The 21,883-nt window shown below is 36.3% G+C and overlaps 2 protein-coding genes across 2 annotated transcripts in view; one reads left to right on the forward strand and one right to left on the reverse strand.

Annotated features, from left to right (window-relative positions):
* Nucleotides 1-315: 315 nt before the first annotated feature.
* The window catches only part of LOC132096058 (uncharacterized), a 332,561-nt gene continuing 310,993 nt past the window's right edge, over nucleotides 316-21,883 (reverse strand). Inside the window, exon 2 of the mRNA XM_059501218.1 lies at nucleotides 316-468. The gene's annotated coding sequence lies outside the window, so the exon portion shown is untranslated. The remainder of the gene's footprint in view (nucleotides 469-21,883) is intronic.
* Nucleotides 5,279-6,858, forward strand: LOC132096711 (uncharacterized). The gene is made up of 4 exons (XM_059502303.1): nucleotides 5,279-5,387; nucleotides 5,753-6,070; nucleotides 6,174-6,491; nucleotides 6,638-6,858. The coding sequence occupies exons 1-4, from the start codon at nucleotides 5,327-5,329 to the stop codon at nucleotides 6,739-6,741; spliced, it is 801 nt and encodes a 266-aa protein (XP_059358286.1). The 5' UTR covers nucleotides 5,279-5,326; the 3' UTR covers nucleotides 6,742-6,858.

Here is a 21,883-nt window from a genome sequence, read left to right on the forward strand (position 1 = left end):
AAACTATCCTCATTTTTGAAACTTATTATTTTGCCCTTGAATATTTTGAGTATCTTCAGGGCATGGTGCCCATGACACCTACAGACTTCCATAACAACATGCCAAGATATTCATCAAATATAGCATTTAACCACCAAATTTAAGTTTATTTGTATAACGCTTTTTACGATACAAATCATTACAAAGCAACTTTACAGAAAATTACGTTTCTACAATATTTAGTAGTAGCTTATAAGTGGTGACTGTCAGTGTGTGAGCATATGACAGGATTTTTAAAAAAAAATTATACAAAACATAGTCAGCCAGACGATGAACACTATTAACAGCAATTATTATAAGCATTAACACTTGTAGCAATATTTGTTAGTTCTGTTTGTTGATTCAGGGTTAGCATCATCTGAGGTCCTCTGAGGGTCAGCATCATCTCTTCTCAGGTGTTCTGGATCCAGACTGGAGCTTGTGTAAATCCTAGTCACCACGGGATGACAAAGTAAAAATTGATGAGATGCGTTTTTAATCTAGATTTAAACAGAGAGAGTGTGTCTGAACCCCGAACATTATCAGGAAGGCTATTCCAGAGTTTGGGAGCCAAATGTGAAAAGAAGAGCCAGAAGAATGTTACAATAGTCGAGTCTAGAGGTCATGAATGCATGAACTAGCTTTTCTGCATCAGAAACAGGTAACAAGTTTCGTAGCTTGGCAATGTTTCTGAGATGGAAGAATGCAGTTTAACGTGTTAGTTAAACAATAACGGTTTGGTATATCAGCAAGAAATCCATGGTCTGAAGATGATCTGAATCGATTTTGGTGAAATTGGACCAGCTGTCTAGGAGGAGTATGAACATGTTTCAAAATGGCAGACAGCAAGTTTGATCGACTGTGGCTTCATTGGTATCAATGATCTCATTATATAACTCAATGAATCTATCATTACAATAGGAACAATTGATCCAAAAACTACCCTCAATTTTGAAACATCATTATTTTGCCCCTAATTATTTTGAGTATCTTCAGGGCATGGTGCTCATAGATACCCTAAAGGACCTCTGCTGGATATATAGGGTCATTACACTTTTTTCTTTTCTTTTTTTCTCCAAAAATTGTAATTTCTACAAGTTTTTCTCTAACCAGCAGATGGCAGAATTCTACCCCAACGCCTAGATCAATATTTATACAAATAAATAAATAATTAAATAAATTATATATATATATATATATATATATATATATATATATATATATATATATATATATATATATATATATATATATATATATATATATATATATATATTATTTGTATGATTAATTATTATTATTATTTGTTTACAATTACTTTTTCAATTTCGTGGTCGCATTGACCACAAATATAAATTTTCTGGAAGTGGTTAACTGCTCCTCTCACAACTTTTCTGATATATATTTTGTAAATATATATTGAAACATTATAATATACTTTAAAAACAATTTTTCTCAAAGATTAGTTAGTTTTTGTTATTTGAGGTATTTTGAAGTGCCCGCTTTTGCAATAATGCCACATAAATTTGCAAAAATACCACACAAGTTGTCACTAAATCTTGATTGCAGGCATATATGTTTTTCAATCTACATTTACATTTATTCATTTAGCAGATGCTTTTATCCAAAGCTACTTACAAATGAGGACAGTGGAACGAATCAAAAACAACAAAAGAGCAATGATATATAAGTGCTATAACAAGTCTCAGTTAGGTTAACACAGTACATGTAGAAAGGGCTTTTAAATAATATAATAAATAAAAAGAAAACAGATAGAATAGTAAAAGAATAGAGCAAGCTAGTGTTAGAGATCTTATGTGTGTGTGTGTGTGTGTGTGTGTGTGTGTGTGTGTGTGTGTGTGTGTGTGTGTGTGTGTGTGTGTGTGCAGAACGCAAGCTTCTAGAGGCACATAAGTCTGAAGTGATGAATTTAGGTAAATGGGTGCAGAGACAGTGGTGGTTTTGTAGTCAAACATCAATGCCTTGAATTTTATGCGAGCAGCTATTGGAAGCCAGTGCAAATTGATAAATAGAGGTGTGACGTGTATTCTTATTGGTTCATTAAAAATTAATCTTGCTGCCGTGTTCTGGATTAATTGTAAAGGTTTGATAGAACTGGCTGGAAGACCTGCCAAGAGAGCTGCAATAGTCCAGCCTGGACAGAACAAGAGCTTGAACAAGGAGTTGTGCAGCATGTTCTGAAAGAAAGGGCTTGATCTTCTTGATGTTGAATAAAGCAAATCTGCAGGATCGGACAGTTTTAGCAATGTGGTCTGAGAAAGTCAGATGATCATCAATCATAACTCTGAGGCTTCTGGCTGTTTTTGAAGGAGTTATGGTTGATGTGCCTAACTTGATGTGATGAAACGATGGGTTTGCTGGAACCACAAGCAGTTCTGTCTTGGCAAGGTTGAGTTGAAGGTGATGGTCCATCATCCAGGAAGAAATGTCTGTTAGACAAGCTGAGATGCGAATAGCTACCGTCAGATCATCAGGATGGAATGAGAGGTAGAGTTGAGTGTCATCAGCATAGCAGTGGTATGAAAAGCCATGTTTCTGAATGACAGAACCTAATGATGCCATGTAGACAGAGAAGAGAAGTGGTCCAAGTGTTTTTGCAATGTAAGGAAGAAGGAAAATTGTTTTTTAAGTAGTGGAGTTATACGAGCCTGTCTAAATGATGAGGGAAAAACACCAGTGTGGAGGGATGTGTTAATGATGTGAGTGAGTGCAGGTACAACTGCAGGAGAAATGGCTTGAAGGAGATGAGATGGAATAGGATCAAGCAGACAAGTAGTAGGGTGATTAGAAAGGATGAGTTTGGAGACTTCTGCCTCAGAAAGTGAACAGAAGGATGTAAATTAGTATGTTTGCTGGTGATATGAGCTTGACTGATTGTGGTGTTGAAAATTTTAGAAAGTTAGAAGAATTGTTCATTTTGTTCTGGTATTATGTAATTTTAGCAGAGGAGACATTAACAGAGAAGGAAGATAGGAGTGACTGATACACAATAAGGTCAGTAGTATTTTTGGATTTGCGCCACACCCTTTCAGCAGCTCTAAGCTTAGAATGGTAGAACATCAGATAACCAAGGGGCAGAAAGGGTGTTACGGGCTGGCCTGGAAGAAAAGGGGCAAACAGTGTCTAAACAAGATGTAAGATAGGAGCAGAAAGTATCAGTTGCACTGTTAACATCAACAGATTAAACCATTGCAGATAGCCGGGAGGGTGAGTGTGAGCGTAGGTTACATCGAAAGATGACATGTGGAGGGGTAAGTGATGTGTTAGGGACCATGTTGAGGTTAAGAGTGAGGAGGAAGTGATCCGATGTGTGCAGTGGAGTAACCAAAACATGAAATCTCCGAGCACAACTAGGGGAGTACCATCCTCAGGAAAGGTTGAGAGCAGCACATCTAATTCATCTAAAAAGTTACCCAGTGGTCCTGAGGGTCGATAGACAACTGCAAAATGTATTTTAAGAGGGTAGGTAACAGTAACTGAATGAGATTCAAAGGATCTGTTGATACTCAGACGGTAAATGATTAAATTTCCCATCATTAGAGATGAGCAGACCAGTACCTCCACCTCTTCCAGTCAAACGGGTGGAGTGGGAAAATGGGAAAATGAGAAATTATTGGAGAGTGCTGCAGGTGTAGCAGTGTCGTCTGGTTTGATCCAGGTCTCTGTCAGGGCTATGAGATTAAGCTTTGAATGACTTATAATAGAAGTAATGAAATCGGCTTTGTTTACAGCAGACAATTCCAGAGACCAATAGAAAAAGAAAGTAGTGTATTAGCAGATATGGGCAAAGTGTGCAGGTTGTTAAGATTGCACTGCCTACATTGTGTGATGTGTGGTTTGAGAGTGGTAATGATAGTAGGGATCTGGAAACACAGAGAAAGATTTGGTTATAGAAAAAACTGAAACAGAAATGATACAAGTAGAAGGAAAAAGAGATTAATCAAAACAATAAAATCTAAAAAGTGTGAATGAGTTCTCGTTCCACATTGTATTTGTGCTTTAGTATCAGGCCTTCATTTTCATATTTATGTAAGATTTATAGATTTTTTTTAACTATATATGTATATATATATAGTACAGACCAAAAGTTTGGTCAAGAGTTTTCTTTATTTTCATGAATATGAAAATTGTAGATTCACACTGAAGGCATCAAAACTATGAATTAACACATGTGGAATTATATACATGACAAAAAAGTGTGAAACAACTGAAAATGTCATATTCTAGGTTCTTCAAAGTAGCCACCTTTTGCTTTGATTACTGCTTTGCACACTCTTGGCGTTCTCTTGATGAGCTTCAAGAGGTAGTCACCTGAAATGGTCTTCCAACAGTCTTGAAGGAGTTCCCCGAGAGATGCTTAGCACTTGTTGGCCCTTTTGCCTTCTGTCTGCGGTCCAGCTCACCCCTAAACCATCTCGATTGGGTTCAGGTCCGGTGACTGTGGAGGCCAGGTCATCTGGCGCAGCCCCCATCACTCTCCTTCTTGCTCAAATAGCCCTTGATGCCTTCAGTGTGACTCTACAATTTTCATAGTCATGAAAATAAAGAAAACTCTTTGAATGAGAAGGTGTGTCCAAACTTTTGGTCTGTACTGTGTGTATATATATATATATATATATATATATATATATATATATATATATATATATATATATATATATATAAATGGCATATTTGATGTTGATGATATGAATATAAAGATGCTCATGTAGTGTGTGTGAAGACTTTCTGTTTGACCAAGCTGGAGTTGATGCTAATCGTTTTAAAATGCTTTAAAACTGCTTTAGAATTAATTTTCTACAAGTGAGTCACGGATAGTGGAAACATTTACAGTAACAAACCAGTTTTATCATTAATAGCTTAATGATTTTATTTCTATAATGTAATTGCACGCAGGAAACGACTGCAAGAAAGATGATAAAAAACTAATAAAGAACAGCCTTTAGATCAGGTTCAGAGAAGTTGTGCTTAATGTGCAGTTCTCACACTGATGAACGTGTTTCACACGATGTGAAGCAGCACTTCTCCATCAGTTCAGAGCACTTGTACAAAATTATCTCCTATAGATTGTGTATAGATCAAATGAAGTTAACAATATTCAGTTCTGACACGTTTCACACAATATGAAGCAGCTCTTCTCCATCCCACACTGACATCGTGTCATTAATAGCAGCTTTAGCTTGATTTAAACAGATCAGAGGAAGTGAACAAACACAGGAAGAGCTGAGAGTATTTAAAGAAAGAGTTGAGAGAATATAATGAAGAGGAAGACTGACAGAAAGAGAAGATGGCTGATAAGTGTCACTTGTGTCTGCTGGGACTGATCTTTCTCTCTTCACTTCTCACAGGTAAAGACATCTGTGTTTTCTCTTCAAGACAGTTAGTGAATTAATCTGAGAAAGAGTTCATCTGAACATGATCAGTTTATTATTGTGTTACAAACAGAACATACTGGATTATTCCTGAACGCACTAAAACTAGACGCTTTCACACTCAAACATCTGATGCTGAATTATCTTCATGTTAAGAGTGTGTTTGTGATTCGAACAGCTCTCTGATCAAGACAAACATTATTCTGGAGAGTGTGTTGTTTGGATCAAGTGAAGAAAAAATAATGTATGATCCGAATCTTCTGATTTTTATGCTGCTATTTTTTATGTCTTCATTTATTAATATATAGTATAATAATCACTCATGTGTTCTTGTGTTTCAGGTCTCAGTGGAGTGGATGATGCTCATGTGTTCATCAGTTCTGGTGAAGATGTCCGTCTGCCCTGTAATAATGCTCTTCCTGACTGTAAATATACTACATGGATCTATAACAGAGATTCATCAGCAGTTGAACTGATTAATTCAGGGAGAAAGAAGACAGACACCGAGAGACATGAGAGACTGAGTCTGGGGTCTGACTGCTCTCTGAACATCAAGAGAGTCACAAAAGAAGATTGTGGATCTTACTTCTGCCAACAATGGACAGTGAACGGACAACGACTGAGAACTGGTGCTCGTGTTTATCTGCATGTTCTTCATGGTAATTTTATGATTGAATGGTCAATTGAAAAAAGGACAAATTCTTCATTTAATCTCTCAGGATGTTTGTAAAGTCTGTGATTGTGTGTTATTCTGTGTTTCAGTCTCTTCTTCATCTTCACAGACTGAGATCAGTGCAGGTCTCTCTCTGACTCTCTTCTGTCAGTTGTATTCATCATATCCTCGAGTCTCTTGTGATGATTTGATCCGTTCTGAGAGAATTGATCTGTTCTGGGTGAATCAGGCTGGTGTTAAACTGACGAGATCAGACTCCAGATATCAGATATCATCCTCATCAGATCACTGTATCATCTCTCTGACTACAACAATCCTGAATGAAGATGAAATCAGAGAGTGGAGATGTGAAGTTACTCAGAGAAATCAACTCAAGACCTCAGTCACATACACTGTCAAGATCTCAGGTGAGAAAACAATCTCATGATCAGATGAAGAAGAGTCTTAGATGTGCTAATATAATGATAGATAATGTTAGAGTCATCTTGTGTTAAGTGACTGAAATATGATCGTCATGTTCTATGATGAATCTGAACTAACATCATCTTTACAGATCAAGCTGATTCAACGACAGCAGTCACAAACTCTCAGCATCGCTCAACTACAAACACAGATGACACTGAAGGTACAGCATCAGTGACTTTCTCACATCAGTGAAGAGTTATCTTGTGTGTTAACTAAATAAAACATGACTGTGATGTTCTCTACAGTATGATGAATCTGAACTAACGTTCATCTTTACAGATCAAACTGAAAGAGTAACAGCAGTGACTCCAGCAGGAACGTCTACACAAGGTACAGTCACAGATTAACTTTCACTGTTGTGAGTTTTATTGAATACTCTTGACAATGTTCAATCAGTTCAACTGAAAGAGCAGTTTCACAGAAATAAAGAAATGAAAATTAAGAGTTATGTGTGTTTTGTAAGTCGAGTCTAATGTTGATTTGTGTTTTGTAAGTCGAGTCTAATGTTGATTTGTGTTTTGTTAGTCGAGTCTAATGTTGATTTGTGTTTTGTTAGTCGAGTCTAATGTTGATTTGTGTTTTGTAAGTCGAGTCTAATGTTGATTTGTGTTTTGTAAGTCGAGTCTAATGTTGATTTGTGTTTTGTAAGTCGAGTCTAATGTTGATTTGTGTTTTGTTAGTCGAGTCTAATGTTGATTTCTTCTTCTGAAGTTTCTGTGGTTTCCATCCATTGTGCTGAAGAGCAGAGCTCATGGTTTGGTTGTTTCTTCATGCATTGAACACAGATGAGCAATGATAAACTGTGTTTTATTTATTATTTCACTACATATGATCTGCAGATGATCAGCTGCATGTTTTAACTGAAGTTAGTATGATTCACTGGTTTATATTAATACTGTAACACTATTTTGTGTTACTATATTGTATATTTTTCTGTAAGCTTTGAGATAATGTAGACTTTATAACTACTGAACTAAGTGACAGCAGCTCAGAAAACAAGCACAGCTGTAATAAATTTACAATAAAATCACAAGTATGATAAATAAGGATAAGTATGCTGTTAAATGTGTCATTTATCATTGCATTAGTAGGAGTGCTTTAAGTGGGCGGGTATGCACCGGTACTCAGTACCGCCCTTTCCAAATATAGCTTTTGAGTGTACCCGCACCTCTCCGAGCTCCCAGAATGTGCTTTTAGCGTACCGGTACGCTCATTTGGACATCCTGTTTTAATAGAGGTTTTAATCTTTTGCCTGCGCTGCCGCTTTTCAGAGCGCCCTTCACAATGCAAGCTTCCTAATTTCGTCCCACCAAGAGCAGAGACTAAATTACCCATACACCCTTGAGTTTCACAAGTGAAAAGCGTGCGCCGCTTTTGCCGCTGTAAGTAACAACTCAACGTGACCGGAGAGGGTGTGTGAAACACGCACACTCGGCTCGGTAATAATACAAATACAGTGAACAACACTTAATATGCTCTCCTGGCTTCAGACTACTAAGAGAGCACGGTCAGAATCAGATGACTCGCTAGTTGACACCCCACCAAGCAGGGGTGCAACTATCCAGTGTTATAGGGGTATGCAGCAAATCATTTTGGCGCCCCCCCCCCCACACCCACTTCTAAATAAATAATTGTGCCGGACATCATCATGTAAGGGCTTGAAATAATAAATGTTTATTTTAAAGTATATCAGACAGCCACTGTAAGCCTACCATAAATATATGGTATACACACACACACACACACACACATATATATATATATATATATATATATATATATATATATATATATATATATATATATATATATATATATATATATATATATATATATATATACATTAGGGGGTGGCACGGTTCAAATTTTCACAGTTCGGTTTGTTTCACTGTTCAAGAGTCACGGTTTCGGTACAGTTCAGTATGTGCTATGTTTATGGAGAAACTATACTTACAAAAAATCTATCTAACTACGAGCAACAGCAAAAATAAATACAGATAAAGAGTACAAAGTAAAGTTTAGTAAAAAAGTAAAGTAAAAGTACAAAGTTTTTTTTTTAGGGAGGTGTAGCATAAGGTACAGAAATTGAATAATCAAATGTAAAACAGCATCGCATATTTAATTTATAAATGAAAGATTGTTTTTATTAAAGTTACAGAAGCTTTTTAATCAAGAGCAGTGAGTGGTTTCTTTGTTGTTGTTGTTTGATTAATATAAAGACTGTCACTTTAAGAGAATGCGCTGATACAGTGGCCTACGTTCAGCCTGTCTGCTGTAGGATACTTACCAAGACGGGCATTTTGACATAATTTTTGTCAGAATTTGTCATTTAAACACAATACTTTAAATGAGAGAGCTTATATTTGCGCGCGTTCTGAGGCGCAGGTTTGAGCGCTTCGGATGAGTGCATGCACAAATCTTCTCACTGCGCGGGCGAGCTCGCATCCTCTGGCTCTTAAATGTTCATATTCTGTCTGCTACATTCCCCGTGTTAGCAAACTCTAGCTAGTCTGTTAACATGAATACCTAACATTATTTGCAAGCCTCAAAGCATAGACGTCACATTTTAAATCCTACCTGTTGACTTTCACCATCCACTTATTTAGCTGCTGTCGCATCCCTTGTCATGCCATCTCCTTTCCCTCTTTCTTTTTCTATTTTTAGCCCCCGATAAGCTTTTTTATTTATCCATCTTTTTCGAGTTTCAACGACAATGCACTAACGTTACTGCTGCTCACTCAGCGCTCACGGCGCCCCGCCCACTCGCGAGAACGCCCTTATATGTCTAAATTCTATGACGGAATATTATGAGGGCAACGGCGCCTGTTAGTCCTCTAAAATTGATATAACTTTTTTTAATATATAATTTTTAATATTAATGTATAGAACTTTTATTATTAAAAAATAAATAAAAAATAAATAACCATCGCTTTGGCGCCCCCCCATGGTGTGGCGCCCCTATGCGCCGCATATAGCGCATACCCACTTTTTGCGCCACTGCCACCAAGCCTGAATGATATCACTGCAGGTCAGACGCAAGCTAATGAAGTAATGCAGTAGCTCTTTCTGAGGGTGTTTTTTCAAAATCCTTTTGCACATTCTATTTATGTTCAGTAGCTCGAGCTAATCCACAAACTAATAAAAGGATTTATTATTTTTTATAAGGTCGTCTGTTGACTGCTGCATATAAAACCCCTTCAATATAGTTGTTGTTACCTCAGGGGATGAGGGGAGTCATCAAAAAAGAAAAAAGGTTATAATAGAGTACAGGCACCTCTTTTGGGCCACTTAAAGCACTGATTAGTAGTTTGTTATTTCTCTATATTTGGTTAAACACAGTAATACAGTCATGTCTCTCTATCGTCTCTCTCTCAGTGATTGTGATTGTGATTGTTGTCGGTGTTTCATTCGCTCTTCTCCTTCCTGCTCTGATTCTTTGGCTGATTCGTGAAAAAAGAGCCGGTGAGTTTTTACAGTTTCTCATATTCTGTAATAGCAGACAAAAAAATCCCAAACATCTGAGTTTACAGATAAAATGAGAAATCATAGAGTTAACAGAAATAATGTTTCTATTCCAGCACTAGGATTCTTCTAGACTCTTTTAGAAACTGATTGTCATCTGCATTAGAGACAGTTTGATCATAACTGTTCTCATTATTTTTCAGATGTCAGAAGAGAGACTGATGACTCTGTGGTGAGTTTTTTTATGATTTATTAATAACCATAAACTCCACAGAAGACTGATTCTGAAATATCACACTCTTATTACTCACATTAGATCAGCACAAGTTAGTGTATTTTTACTGTTTCTGCTCTAAAGCTCACAGATATAAAGAAATATAATGTAACCAGCAAAACAATCAACATTAGATATTTGAACATTTGCAGTAAAATAATGAGTCTTCTTCACACAGTAGTGATGGATGGGTCTTTAACAGCTTGATCTGATGTATTTTCACTCATGTTTAGGAGCAGACAGATGATATGACTTATATTAATTATTGTGTGCAGTAAAAACAGAGCCAAGAAGAACAAGGTGAGCAAACAGTTCTTGATCTCTGATTTATTAGTAGTTATTGCTGATTCTGGTCAGATTATTGTGTTATTAGGGGATCCGTAGAGCATTCTTGATGGATACTCTTGGTTTTTTTGGCTTTGGTAATAATTTTATTAGAGCAATTCGTACAATGTATTGTGAGATTTATCATTGACTGGTAGAATATTGCTATCAAAGGCTGAAGGGTTGTCTAGATGATCTTATACAGCAATGGTTTTAGATGCTCCAAAGTCAATTATTAGGCAAGTTAATAAGGAAATGTACAATTTTATTTGGAAGAATAGGCCACATTACTTAAATAGAGGTATATTAGGCAATTTATTTAATCAAGGTGGTTTAAATGCCATTGACTTTGAAGTTTCTAATACTGTCTATAAAATTAAATGGATTCAGAATTGTATCAAATCTAATAACAAGTTGGCGGTATTAAGTTTCTCCTCAATTGCAACTTTGATATTAATAAAGTCCCTATTAAGCTGTCTAACTTTCATAGGCAAGCTCTGTTATCCTGGTTGCTGGCATACAAACACAATTTCTCTCCCCATAGATGTTTGATATGGAATAATAAAGATATTAAATATAGGAATAAAACACTTTTTTTGGAATATTGGTTTAGAAACAATATTTTATTGGTGACACAGTTGCTTCGCCATGATGGTCATTTGCTTTCATATGGAGAATTTCTGGATAAATTCAAACTTCCGATATCTGCAAAGGATTATGCAGTAGTTTTTGATGCAATACCTTCTGGTCTCCTTCAGTTGTTGCGCTCTGCTAATGCTGTTGATTTGAATATAACTATTGATTTCAATTTGAGGTTAGAGGGAATAAGTATTGTTGATAAAAAATGCAACAATAATTTCCTTAGACAGATTTGTTGTTCATTTAGAATTCCTCCAGCTAAAAGCTTCTGGAATTCACGCTTCCAGGACATTAGGTGGGGGGAGGTTTTAATCGTTTCCAGGAGATACTGTGTCACTAATAAGATTCGTGAGGTTTCATTTAAAATCATTCATTGTATTTATCCAGTTAATCAGGTCATTTTTAAAAGATTTAAGAAAGATATTGATTTGAAGTGTCCTTTTTGTAATTTAATTGACGAGACTGTCTGTCATCTTTTTTTTGATTGTATTTGTACTCAATTGTTTTGGTGTGACTTTAGGATCTTTTTTAAGGGGATTTCTGGAATTGAAATTACTCTGGAGGATAAGAATATCATATTTTTCTATGATAAGCCTTTAGAAAAGAACATTTGTTTTGTTCTTAATTTGTTTATTATTTTAGGGAAATATCACATTCATAAATGTCGATGGGCTAAAACTACACCTAGTTTTATACAATTTAAATTTGAGCTTTGTCAGTATCTTAAATCTTTGGAGGGTGTGAGGAACACAAAGGCAAAAAAGACTATAGACTGTTGTAAAGCCTTGAAATGTTATCCTTTTTAAGACCTTTGTATTATTTTGTGGTTAGAGAAATGGATTTGATTTCAATACCCCTGTGTATATAGTTGTTTATATTTGTTATATTGCTTTTTTATTTTATTTACTTGTATTATTATTAATATTGATATCTATTATACTTTTATATTTTTTATTTTATGATTTGTATTTAATTGTATGTTTTGTTCCTGAATAAAGCATTAAAAAAAATAAAAATAAATGCGCGCGAGTTGCGACTGATGGTGACTGACTGGACTTTAGGAGAGTTTTTATTATGCAATAATAAAGAATTTGTTTATTCATGATGATATTTATTTGTGTGTGCAAATTTTAATTATCAGATGTTTACTGTGTATATAATGTTCTCGGTACATCAGTCTATATTTGATATCCCATCAGTTTTCTATAATGTTAAAAGGTGGTTTAACTCCCTCTTGTGGTCATTGTCCTGAAGCTCAGGGGGGAGAAAAATAAATAAACTGTACCTTGTGTGCACTTTTGTAAAACTGCGCAGTTTACCAATCTGTCCACATGGATGTAAATTGACAATCTGTACCCACAGTTTAAAATCTGTCCCCACGAACTGTAAAACCGTGCACACAGTTTCTTTATTTTTCTCTTCCCAGAACCTAGGGGGGTTCCGTAGAAAAAGTCGCTTGTTTTGGGCTTGTTTTCGCAGGCCTGGTTGCTTATTTGTCTCGCGAGATCTGGCAACACTGAAGAGAGACTATATAGCTGAGCAGAAGTTGCATCGAGAACTCGCTCCGTGTTTTAGTGTTTGAACTGTAAAATAGAACGTGACAAACGTTGTATATTTGCCAGTTGGACTTTGGTTATGTTTGTGCACACAATCGGACTGAATTGTGAAGTTGGAAACCGAAGATTCTGTAGTTATTGACGTTTTGCCAAAGCTAACATTTCGCCGCCGAGAGGAAGCCTGTCGGTCAGGGAATATTCTGGCAAACCGTTTACCAATCCCGGTTTTCAATCGGCAAAGCAATCTGTGGTACACGCCTCTATCAACACACGATGGGTGACTCGCGAAGCACAAAGTTCCTCCGTGTTTTCTCAGCACTAGATCATAGAAAATACGAGGTTTGACCCTCTACCTGCTCTCTGTTTTTCATAAAGAAAACATTTTATTTCTATATTCTAAATATTTATATTCTAACTACTTGTTTTCTTTGTGTGTGTGTGTGTGTGTGTGTGTGTGTGTGTGTTCATACGGCAGTCAACGTTTGAAGTGGATCAAATCCTTTAATCAAAGCTGTCCTAAAACCTAATCCAAAATACAATATTGTAATTTATTTATATAATTTATTTATTTAAAAAAAAAAATCTTTCTACTTTAACTGCATTGGGCTAACAGAGACTTGTCATAGCATTTGCATTTTATTGCTCTTTTGTTAGTTTTGACTGCTTTTATTGATCTCATTAGTAATAAAATAATCTGCTAATATAAATGTTTTAATTAATGATCTACTTAAAATGGATACGCGGAAGTGACGTATATTGGATAGTCTACAGTATTCTAATGTTCCAGATATAATTGTTTGCGCTCTGCTTTAACACTGGGTTTTGTTATAAGCATAAACTATAAATATTTGACTGAAATTTGTCTATTAAAATCTGTTTGCATGAACTTTAACTTTGCAATATTTTAAATGTTGCCCCGCCTTCTACTTCTCAAACCTCGTATTTCTATGATCTAGTGCTGAGAAAACACGGAGAACATTGTGCTTCGCGAGTCACCCATCTTGTGCTGGTAGAGGCGTGTGCCACAGATTGCTTTGCCGATTGAGAAACGTGATTGGTAAACGGTTTGCCAGAATATACCCTGACCCCTGTCGTGTGAGTGATTTCCAGTCCATGGACATCCCAGCAAACATGCCCCTTTGGGGCCCCAATACCGGCCTGAAATGCGGGGCCCGTGTGGGGCCCGAGTGGGACAGCCCAAAAGTGTGGGTTGAGTGTGGGCTGGCCCACACAAATCTGAGTGGGCCCCCAATAGGACCAATTGTGTGCCCATATCGCGTGTGAGAGACTGCCTGCCTGTGACGGTGCGGTAATTTGACGGACGAACTATCATTTGGGATTAATGTATCTTTAATTGTTTTTTTTTCCTTGCTCCAAAGGGAGTGAAGGGGTCATTTTGTTTATTGGCCACACCGAACACAAGCGACGCTCCAGGCCTGAAACGGTTAATTGTTATGTTTTAGCTCCTTTGCCGGCTAGGACTGGGGTGGGTGAATCACGTGTAGTGTGTGTGTGAGCGTGGACCCGCGTGTATGTTTCATGTTGATGTGTTATGTACTGTATTTTAGCCTACTGTTGAATGATAGCTAAAGTGATGCTAATGTAGCCTACAAGTTTCTAAGGTCTTACTATATTTTGAGGATATTGAGGTACGTGTAACCTTTTGATTTCTTTTACATTTTGAAGATAATTCAAACTTGAGGTTTGAGGTGATTTAATTTTATTCAATAAGCTAAGTGAGTATTTGTTGAATACTTTTCTTCAGTGATACATCTTGTATCTTATTTTATTTTTTATTTTTGATTATAGTGAGAATTCATTCTTTTGGTGAATTTAATATTTTATTTATTCAGTAAACCCTATTTTTATTTAACATTTTAATAACTGAGTCCTGAGTATTTATTTAGTGTAAGATATCATTGGGTAATAGATTTAATTATAACCACGCATGCTTTTTAATGCTTTTGTAAATGTTTTAGTAGTATTTTAAAATAATTGCCTTCTCTTTTTTTCTTTCTTTACTGGTTTTTAGGTATGAAGCTGAGAAGTCTGCACAGGGCCAGGAATAATACCATTTCATCCTGTTCTGTTCAACTATTTTTGTATTAACACTTTCTATGAAGCCCATATTATACATTATAAGGGTATTCTTAAAGCATTATAAGGAATGCATTATAATACAACTTATAATATGTTGGATTATCTCATGAATATTCATAAGAGCAGGTTTAATATATTTATTATTTGTGGTTATAGCTTTTAAGAGTATGATTATTTATAACACAATGAACACGTTGCATCCACTTTTACAATGGATTATATTTCTCATAGTTATAATGTATTATAAGTCTAGTATCTTGCCATTTTTCTGATGCTACTTTACTTAAAGAGGTCAAAGACCATTTATAAGTAGTAGTAGTAATAATAATTAAAAAAATGTTTTCACTCAAACAGCCATAAGATTAGATTAATTTGTAATATAACACATTTGCTTTGAACTATTTTTATTGTAATATCAGTTTGATTATTTTGACGGTACCCCTTAGACAGCTGTTGGGTAACTCTGGAACTATATCAACTAGCGGTCATTGGAGTATTACTACGTCTGCTACTGTAAATATATGCTAACACTTTATTTTGATGGTCAACCAACAGATAAACTGACATAGGTGTCTCTGCAACTACGTCATCTTATTCTACCATACTAGATTCATCCATTCCTGAGCATATTAATACTCTAATGAGAGTTAGTTGGGATGTAGTGGCAAAGCTGCTTATAATCGATTGATTAAGGGGACCATCAAAATAAAATGTAACCATATAAAAGATTGCATTTTTTTTTTTAGTTAAGAGTATTAAGCTCACATCAATTAACATCAGCTCCAAAGGAAACACTCAAGTAACACTCAACATCTAACCACTCACAAGCTGTAATAAGATACTGTGCAGATCTGAAACAATGTCAAGATATGATACAGTCCATTATACTGTAAATTAAGTAGATTTAATATGCTGTTCATTGTGTTATAATCATACTCTTAAACTTATAACCATGATGAATTATATTATGTATTGTATTATGATGTATTGTAATTGTTATGATTATTCATAAGTTGATATAACATATTATACGTTTTTTATAATGCATTATGCATTCATTATAATGCCCTAAGAATACCCTTATAATGTATTAGAAATATGGGCTTCATAGAAAGTGTTACAGTGTTACCCAATAAAAAATGTGATTTAGAGATTCTGAGTTGAAGTCATTTTCTTCACATTTGAAATATTTTAAAATGTAATTTAAAATGTATTAAGCACCAATTTTTTAGGTAAATAAAACATTTTAATTTAGAGTTTTATTGCATATTAGCACATTAACTTTATCCAGAGGAATTAATAAAGAAATATAAATAGTGCCCAGTTCTGACCCACTGTGGTCCCACTAAAACCCCATATAAGGGCCATTTGTGGGTCTAGTGTAATCACCCATCTGGGCCCCATAAGGGTTTTGTATGTGGCCCTCCTTGGCCCCAGTTATTAGAACCCATTTAGAACCCTCTAATGAACACCCACATGGGCCCCACTTGGAGGCCACTATGGAACCATCATGGGCCCCTATGGTTTAACACACACGGGGCCCAAATGGAGCCGATGGACAAAAATGTACGGGTCCCATTTGGGTTGCCCATGCAGGGCCCAACTGACAGCCCACCAAAAACCCACATGGGGCCCACATGGAAATGTTGGCTGTGGTGAATTACTAGAAGGTGAATTTCGTCAGCTTACCTGTATGAAAGTATAAAAAAGGGTGCCCTCTATTGGTGAAGCTGAGTTTCACAACAGTAACACTTTTTCTAAAAATACATCACAACAGTATTATCACCAAATTCTTATTATCAGAACTCCATTACTGAAATCTAAATTTAAAGGGTCAATATTTATATGTGTCTCTTAAGGGGGCAATAAACACTCAGGGCTACACTTGTACTAGATCTCTCCAATTCTAAAGGTAGCCACATTTGTCTTCTACAGTTAGAAATCACTTGGATGTTTACTGCGTAAACACAGATTATGTGAGTTAATGTCAAAGTCTTTGGATTTCTCAAAGAGATTTCTCAAGAGAGGATTTTTGACCATTAAAATGTCCTCCTCGTTATAAACAAATAATTTGAAATGATCCAAAACCATATTAAAGATAAAAATTGGCTCATTTTGCTGTAATTTTATGTCCAGCACTGTATGCACGGCTTGCTGAGCTTAAGTTAAAATAAAAATATTAACTAATAAAATAATATGTTAAAATAATGTGTGCTCTTATCATTCTGTGGACAAAATCCTGTGAGGAGCTACAGTGATCTCTCACACAGTAAAGAGCCATAAAACAGTATTGTTTGAATGTCTTTAAAAATGACAAAAGCTCCTGAGACCTTGATTCAATCCAGAAGTGACCTGCTCTGTCTTGTCTTTCGGCACGTTGTCAGTTTCCTCTTCGCTCTGTGATGTGTTTTTCACCGCGTGAGAACTTGTGTAGTGTGTTTGTCAGAGTTAGCAACAGTAACTAAGGAGGACGTGAAACATTGATTATAAAATGTACATAATTTTGAAAAAGGTTTTTATCTAAATTAAAATTTTGCCTTATTAAACAAACTATTATTTATAAGCTTTTTTTTCTTCTAGGACCTGAAATGGAGGAATTTGGTCAATATTGATAATTAAACATTATTTTGCTGAATGTGTTTTTGTGGCACCTTGGCTGGTTTAGGGCAGTCATAGATACATAAAAATGACAATAAAACAACCACAGAAAAATCATGTATTAATAAATGATTTATTGAATCATTCCAATCAAACGATTTGTTCAAACGGTTGATTCAATGAGAAACTAATCAAGTGTCCATCTGACAGCACCAGTGAATCAATGACTCGCTCGATTCATTCAAAAACTGATTTAAGGAACGAAACACTCTGTTCCCATGCACTGTAATAAAAAATAAAATGACACATTTGTGCTCTCAGACTCAGAAAACTACATTGGCTTGTGGAATGATTATAAAAACAAAAACTCGTACATGGTTATTTTTTTCTTTCATTGCTTTTGGACTTTGAACAAGACGTGTTCTTCTTTATTGCAGTCGGTGACGTACTTGATAATGTCAGCTCTCTTATTGTCAAACAGTCGCTCACAGTCACACACACAGACAGCACGAGAACATTATGTCAGGGGAATGTCTTTGAATTATAATCAAGGAAGAGCAATACTTTCTGGTCTTGTTTCAGCTTCAGTTGTGCACAGCTTTTTATTTTAACATTAGTATTCTAACATTTCATTTGCATGATAAGTTTTACATAATACACATTATTAATCTAAAGGGGATGGTGGTTTTACTGAGGGGACACTTTTGTCATTAGTCATTTTTGTCATCTGCATTTTCTAAATACATCTTAAGTGGAAGAATAATTAGTCATTTTAAATACAACAGTGAAGAATAATAAACACAATGATAAAATGTTCTGACAGTTATTTTTGGGAGGAACTCCATCTCTGATTTGATCAGAATCTCATGAATCTTGAATACTTACTGTGATAGGTTTTTGTATGTCTGTGTAGAGCAGATGAACGATTGAAACACTTCCCACATTCAGTGCAGTGAAACGGTTTCTCTCCAATGTGAATCCTCTCATGTGTTTGTTAAGACTTAATAATCTTGTCAAACTCCTATTTGACCTCCCTAAACTCTTATGAATGAGGTACATTGATTCATATATATATATATAATATTGATTCAAAATATATTTTCTTAAAACCTAATTGACTCAAATCACGTTTCTATAAGGAAAAATATTAAATATTTGATCAACTACACAATTCATACATTAATAAATTTTGTTTAAAAAAGTGTCCCTTATTATTTGCTGTTCTATCTATATTATTCAGCTGCTCTGAAGATTGTTTCTGTTACAACAAACGAAATCTAAAACTGCAGCGGATGTGTTCTTGCTCTGCCACTTTATTAATGCATATTTATTTGATTTAATCATAGTACAGCACTGATTCGTAGCATTCGTTTGACTCAATTGTTTGCTTTGGCTTTATTTCTTATTACATAAGTATCTTCTACTTCATACTACAAGCAGCACATCACGTGTCCCACCAGGGACAGTAAAATATTGGGTCACTGTTACACCACAATAAAGGATGCATCTCACTCTGTCCCTCGAGCAGCTTTGGGGCTCTCTGATCACTGTTTGGTTCATCTTATACCGACCTACAGGCAGAAACTGAAATCAGCTAAACCTGTATTAAGGACTGTTACGAACTCTTATGGCCTAAGGTCAAAAGAGGTAACATTGAGGTCATGATAGTTTTTCGGTGTGATTGGGGTGACAAGAGACAACACGTAACGAACTAATGGTGAAAGAAAAATGATTAATTATACATTAAATGAAAATAAGTATACACAAATGTGTAATAGTAATACTGGTGAATATAAGAAAGGCGAAATAATTAGTATTTACAACTCAAAAAGATCTCAGAAAAATAAAAAACCCAAGAGAAGAAGGGGACAATTAGTGAAGCCAAAGAAATGAAAAGAACAAAACAAAACTCATTCTAACTTGTAAGTAAACCTCTTACCTGACTAATAAAATAAAGAAAAGAAAAGACGTCAAATCTTCAGCGTCAGAAAACGCCCTAACTTACTTACCCTAGCTAACAAACAAAACATACAGAAGTTGGCATTCACTTTCTTACCTGGGGTGTATATACATCAAGTCACCTAGGTGTTGTTTTATGTAAGTCACGTGACATTTTACCTGTCCACTTTACTCTGGGTCTTTTACTCAATACCATCAAAAAAGTCCGAAATCAAACAAAGTAAAACAAATGTCAAAACGATGTTCAAAACAAGATGGCAACGAAAACAAAAGGGTTACTGAAAGCAAGCGTACAAAGCAACAACAAAAACAGAGTGGCATCAAAACAAGTTGCTTCTCGCGTTCTTTTCAGCGTCCTTTTAACTGCTGGCAGGAACTTGATTGGCTGCAGGTGGGAAACTTGATTGGCTGCAGGAGAGGTGATGTCACGCCAGTGATAGAAACTGACAGGTCTCAAAGCCAATCACCAGGCCAGAGGGGAGTGACCCTAAGAAAAGTCAGAGAGAGAGAGAGAGAGAGAGAGAAAAAACACGGCCACGCACAACCACAGGGACGTAACACTCCCACCCTTAAGAACAAACCTGTTTGTGAAAATAAAACATGCAACAGTTCTATACTCTCGAAAGAGCGTCAGCCAAAACATTATCAACACCCTTTTTGTGTCTAATCTCCAAATTGTAGTTTTGGAGTGCTAGAGCCCAGCGCATCAAACGTTGATTTTGATTATACATTAGAGACAAAAACACAAGAGGGTTATGGTCTGTAAACACTAAGACAGGAAGATTACTAGAACCAAGATAAACCTCAAACTGTTGTAGGGCAAGCAATAGAGCAAGTGCTTCTTTTTCAATGGTAGAGTAATTAAGCTGATGCTTATTAAACTTACGAGAATAATAACTAACAGGATGATCTATACCATTTTTATCTTCTTGAAGAAGAACAGCTCCCGCACCAACGGCACTTGCATCGACGTCAAGCTTAAATCTGTGTGTACAGTCCGGTGCAACAAGAACAGGTGCATTACATAAAAGCGTCTTCACACAGTCAAAAGCATACTGACACTTCACAGACCACTCAAAGGCTTTAGATGGGCTGAGTAACGCAGTGAGAGGATTAACAACCGTTGAGAAATTTTTGCAAAAACTGCGATAATACCCAGCCATACCCAAGAACCTTCGTAACTCTCGTCGGGTGGTAGGGGCTGGAAACTCCGCAATAGCTGTAACTTTAGCCTCGACCGGTGGTACCTGGCCTTGTCCAACCTCTTTACCAAGATAAGTGACCTTCGCTCGGCCAAACTCACATTTTGCCAAGTTGAGGGTTAAGTTAGCCTTACGAAGACGTTCAAACACTGTTCTCAACAAGCACACGTTCTTTCCAACTCACAGAATATATAACCAGATCATCAAGGTATGCATTGCAATTCGGTACATCCGCCAAGACGAGATTTACAAGACGTTGAAACGTTGCTGGGGCGTTTCGGAGTCCGAAAGCCATCGCTGTATACTGAAGGAAGCTGTCTGGGGTTACAAATGCTGAAATTTCTGACGCTTGTGGAGTAATTGGAACTTGCCAGTACCCTTTCAGCATATCGAGCTTACTAACAAAGTGTGCAGACCCAATGTTGTCAATACAATCTTCCATTCGTGGTAGAGGATAACTATCTGGCACCGTTACGGCGTTCACCTTACGAAAATCAGTGCAGAATCTAAACGTGCCGTCAGGCTTCGGAACAAGAAGACATGGAGAACTCCAGGGACTGCAACTAGGTTTAGCCAAATCATTCTCCAGCAGATAACTTACTTCCTGACGCATAATAGATTTCTTAACCGCATTGACGCGATAAGCATGTTGCTTAATAGGACAAGCACCGTTTACATTAATGTCATGCTGCAAGACATTAGTTTGTTTTGGGACATCACTAAACAGACAATCAAACTCAGATATTACTTTAACAATATCCGTTTCCTGGTCCATAGTTAAATGATTAAGAAAAGAGTGAAGGTCTTTCATAATCTCTGAGTTGGCTAACCTTACGCACTGCTGAGGAGCATTTCGAAGCACGACACCATCCTCGTCAGCCCCCGAGATACAAGAAGAGGGTATCAGTTCCACGGCTAGTGCAACAGAAGAGACAGCGGGCCCTGCAGTCTTCTCTGAAACTTTAACCTCAGGCTTCTCCCTGGAATGGTAAGCTTTTAACATGTTTATGTGACACACTCGGGTTTGACGTTTTCTATCAGGTGTGTAAAGCATATAATCAGTTTCACTCATTTTCTGTTTCACCACATAAGGACCAAAGAAACGGGCCGACAAAGATGAACCAGGAATGGACAAAAGCACCAGCACTTCATCGCCAGGTGTAAAAGAACGTGCAACTGCTTTCTGATCGAACTTGCTCTTCATGCATTTCTGCGCATTT

The sequence above is a fragment of the Carassius carassius genome, chromosome 1 (assembly GCF_963082965.1).
Source record: "Carassius carassius chromosome 1, fCarCar2.1, whole genome shotgun sequence".
In the NCBI taxonomy this organism is placed as follows: Eukaryota; Metazoa; Chordata; class Actinopteri; order Cypriniformes; family Cyprinidae; genus Carassius; species Carassius carassius.

Bases quoted from the DNA above. Each gene is read 5' to 3' on its own strand.
- LOC132096711 (XM_059502303.1), top strand. From the start codon at position 5,327: ATGGCTGATAAGTGTCACTTGTGTCTGCTGGGACTGATCTTTCTCTCT. The intron at 6,071-6,173 runs GTAATTTTATGA...TCTGTGTTTCAG, and splicing joins TTATCTGCATGTTCTTCATG to TCTCTTCTTCATCTTCACAG. The intron at 6,492-6,637 runs GTGAGAAAACAA...TCATCTTTACAG, and splicing joins ATACACTGTCAAGATCTCAG to ATCAAGCTGATTCAACGACA.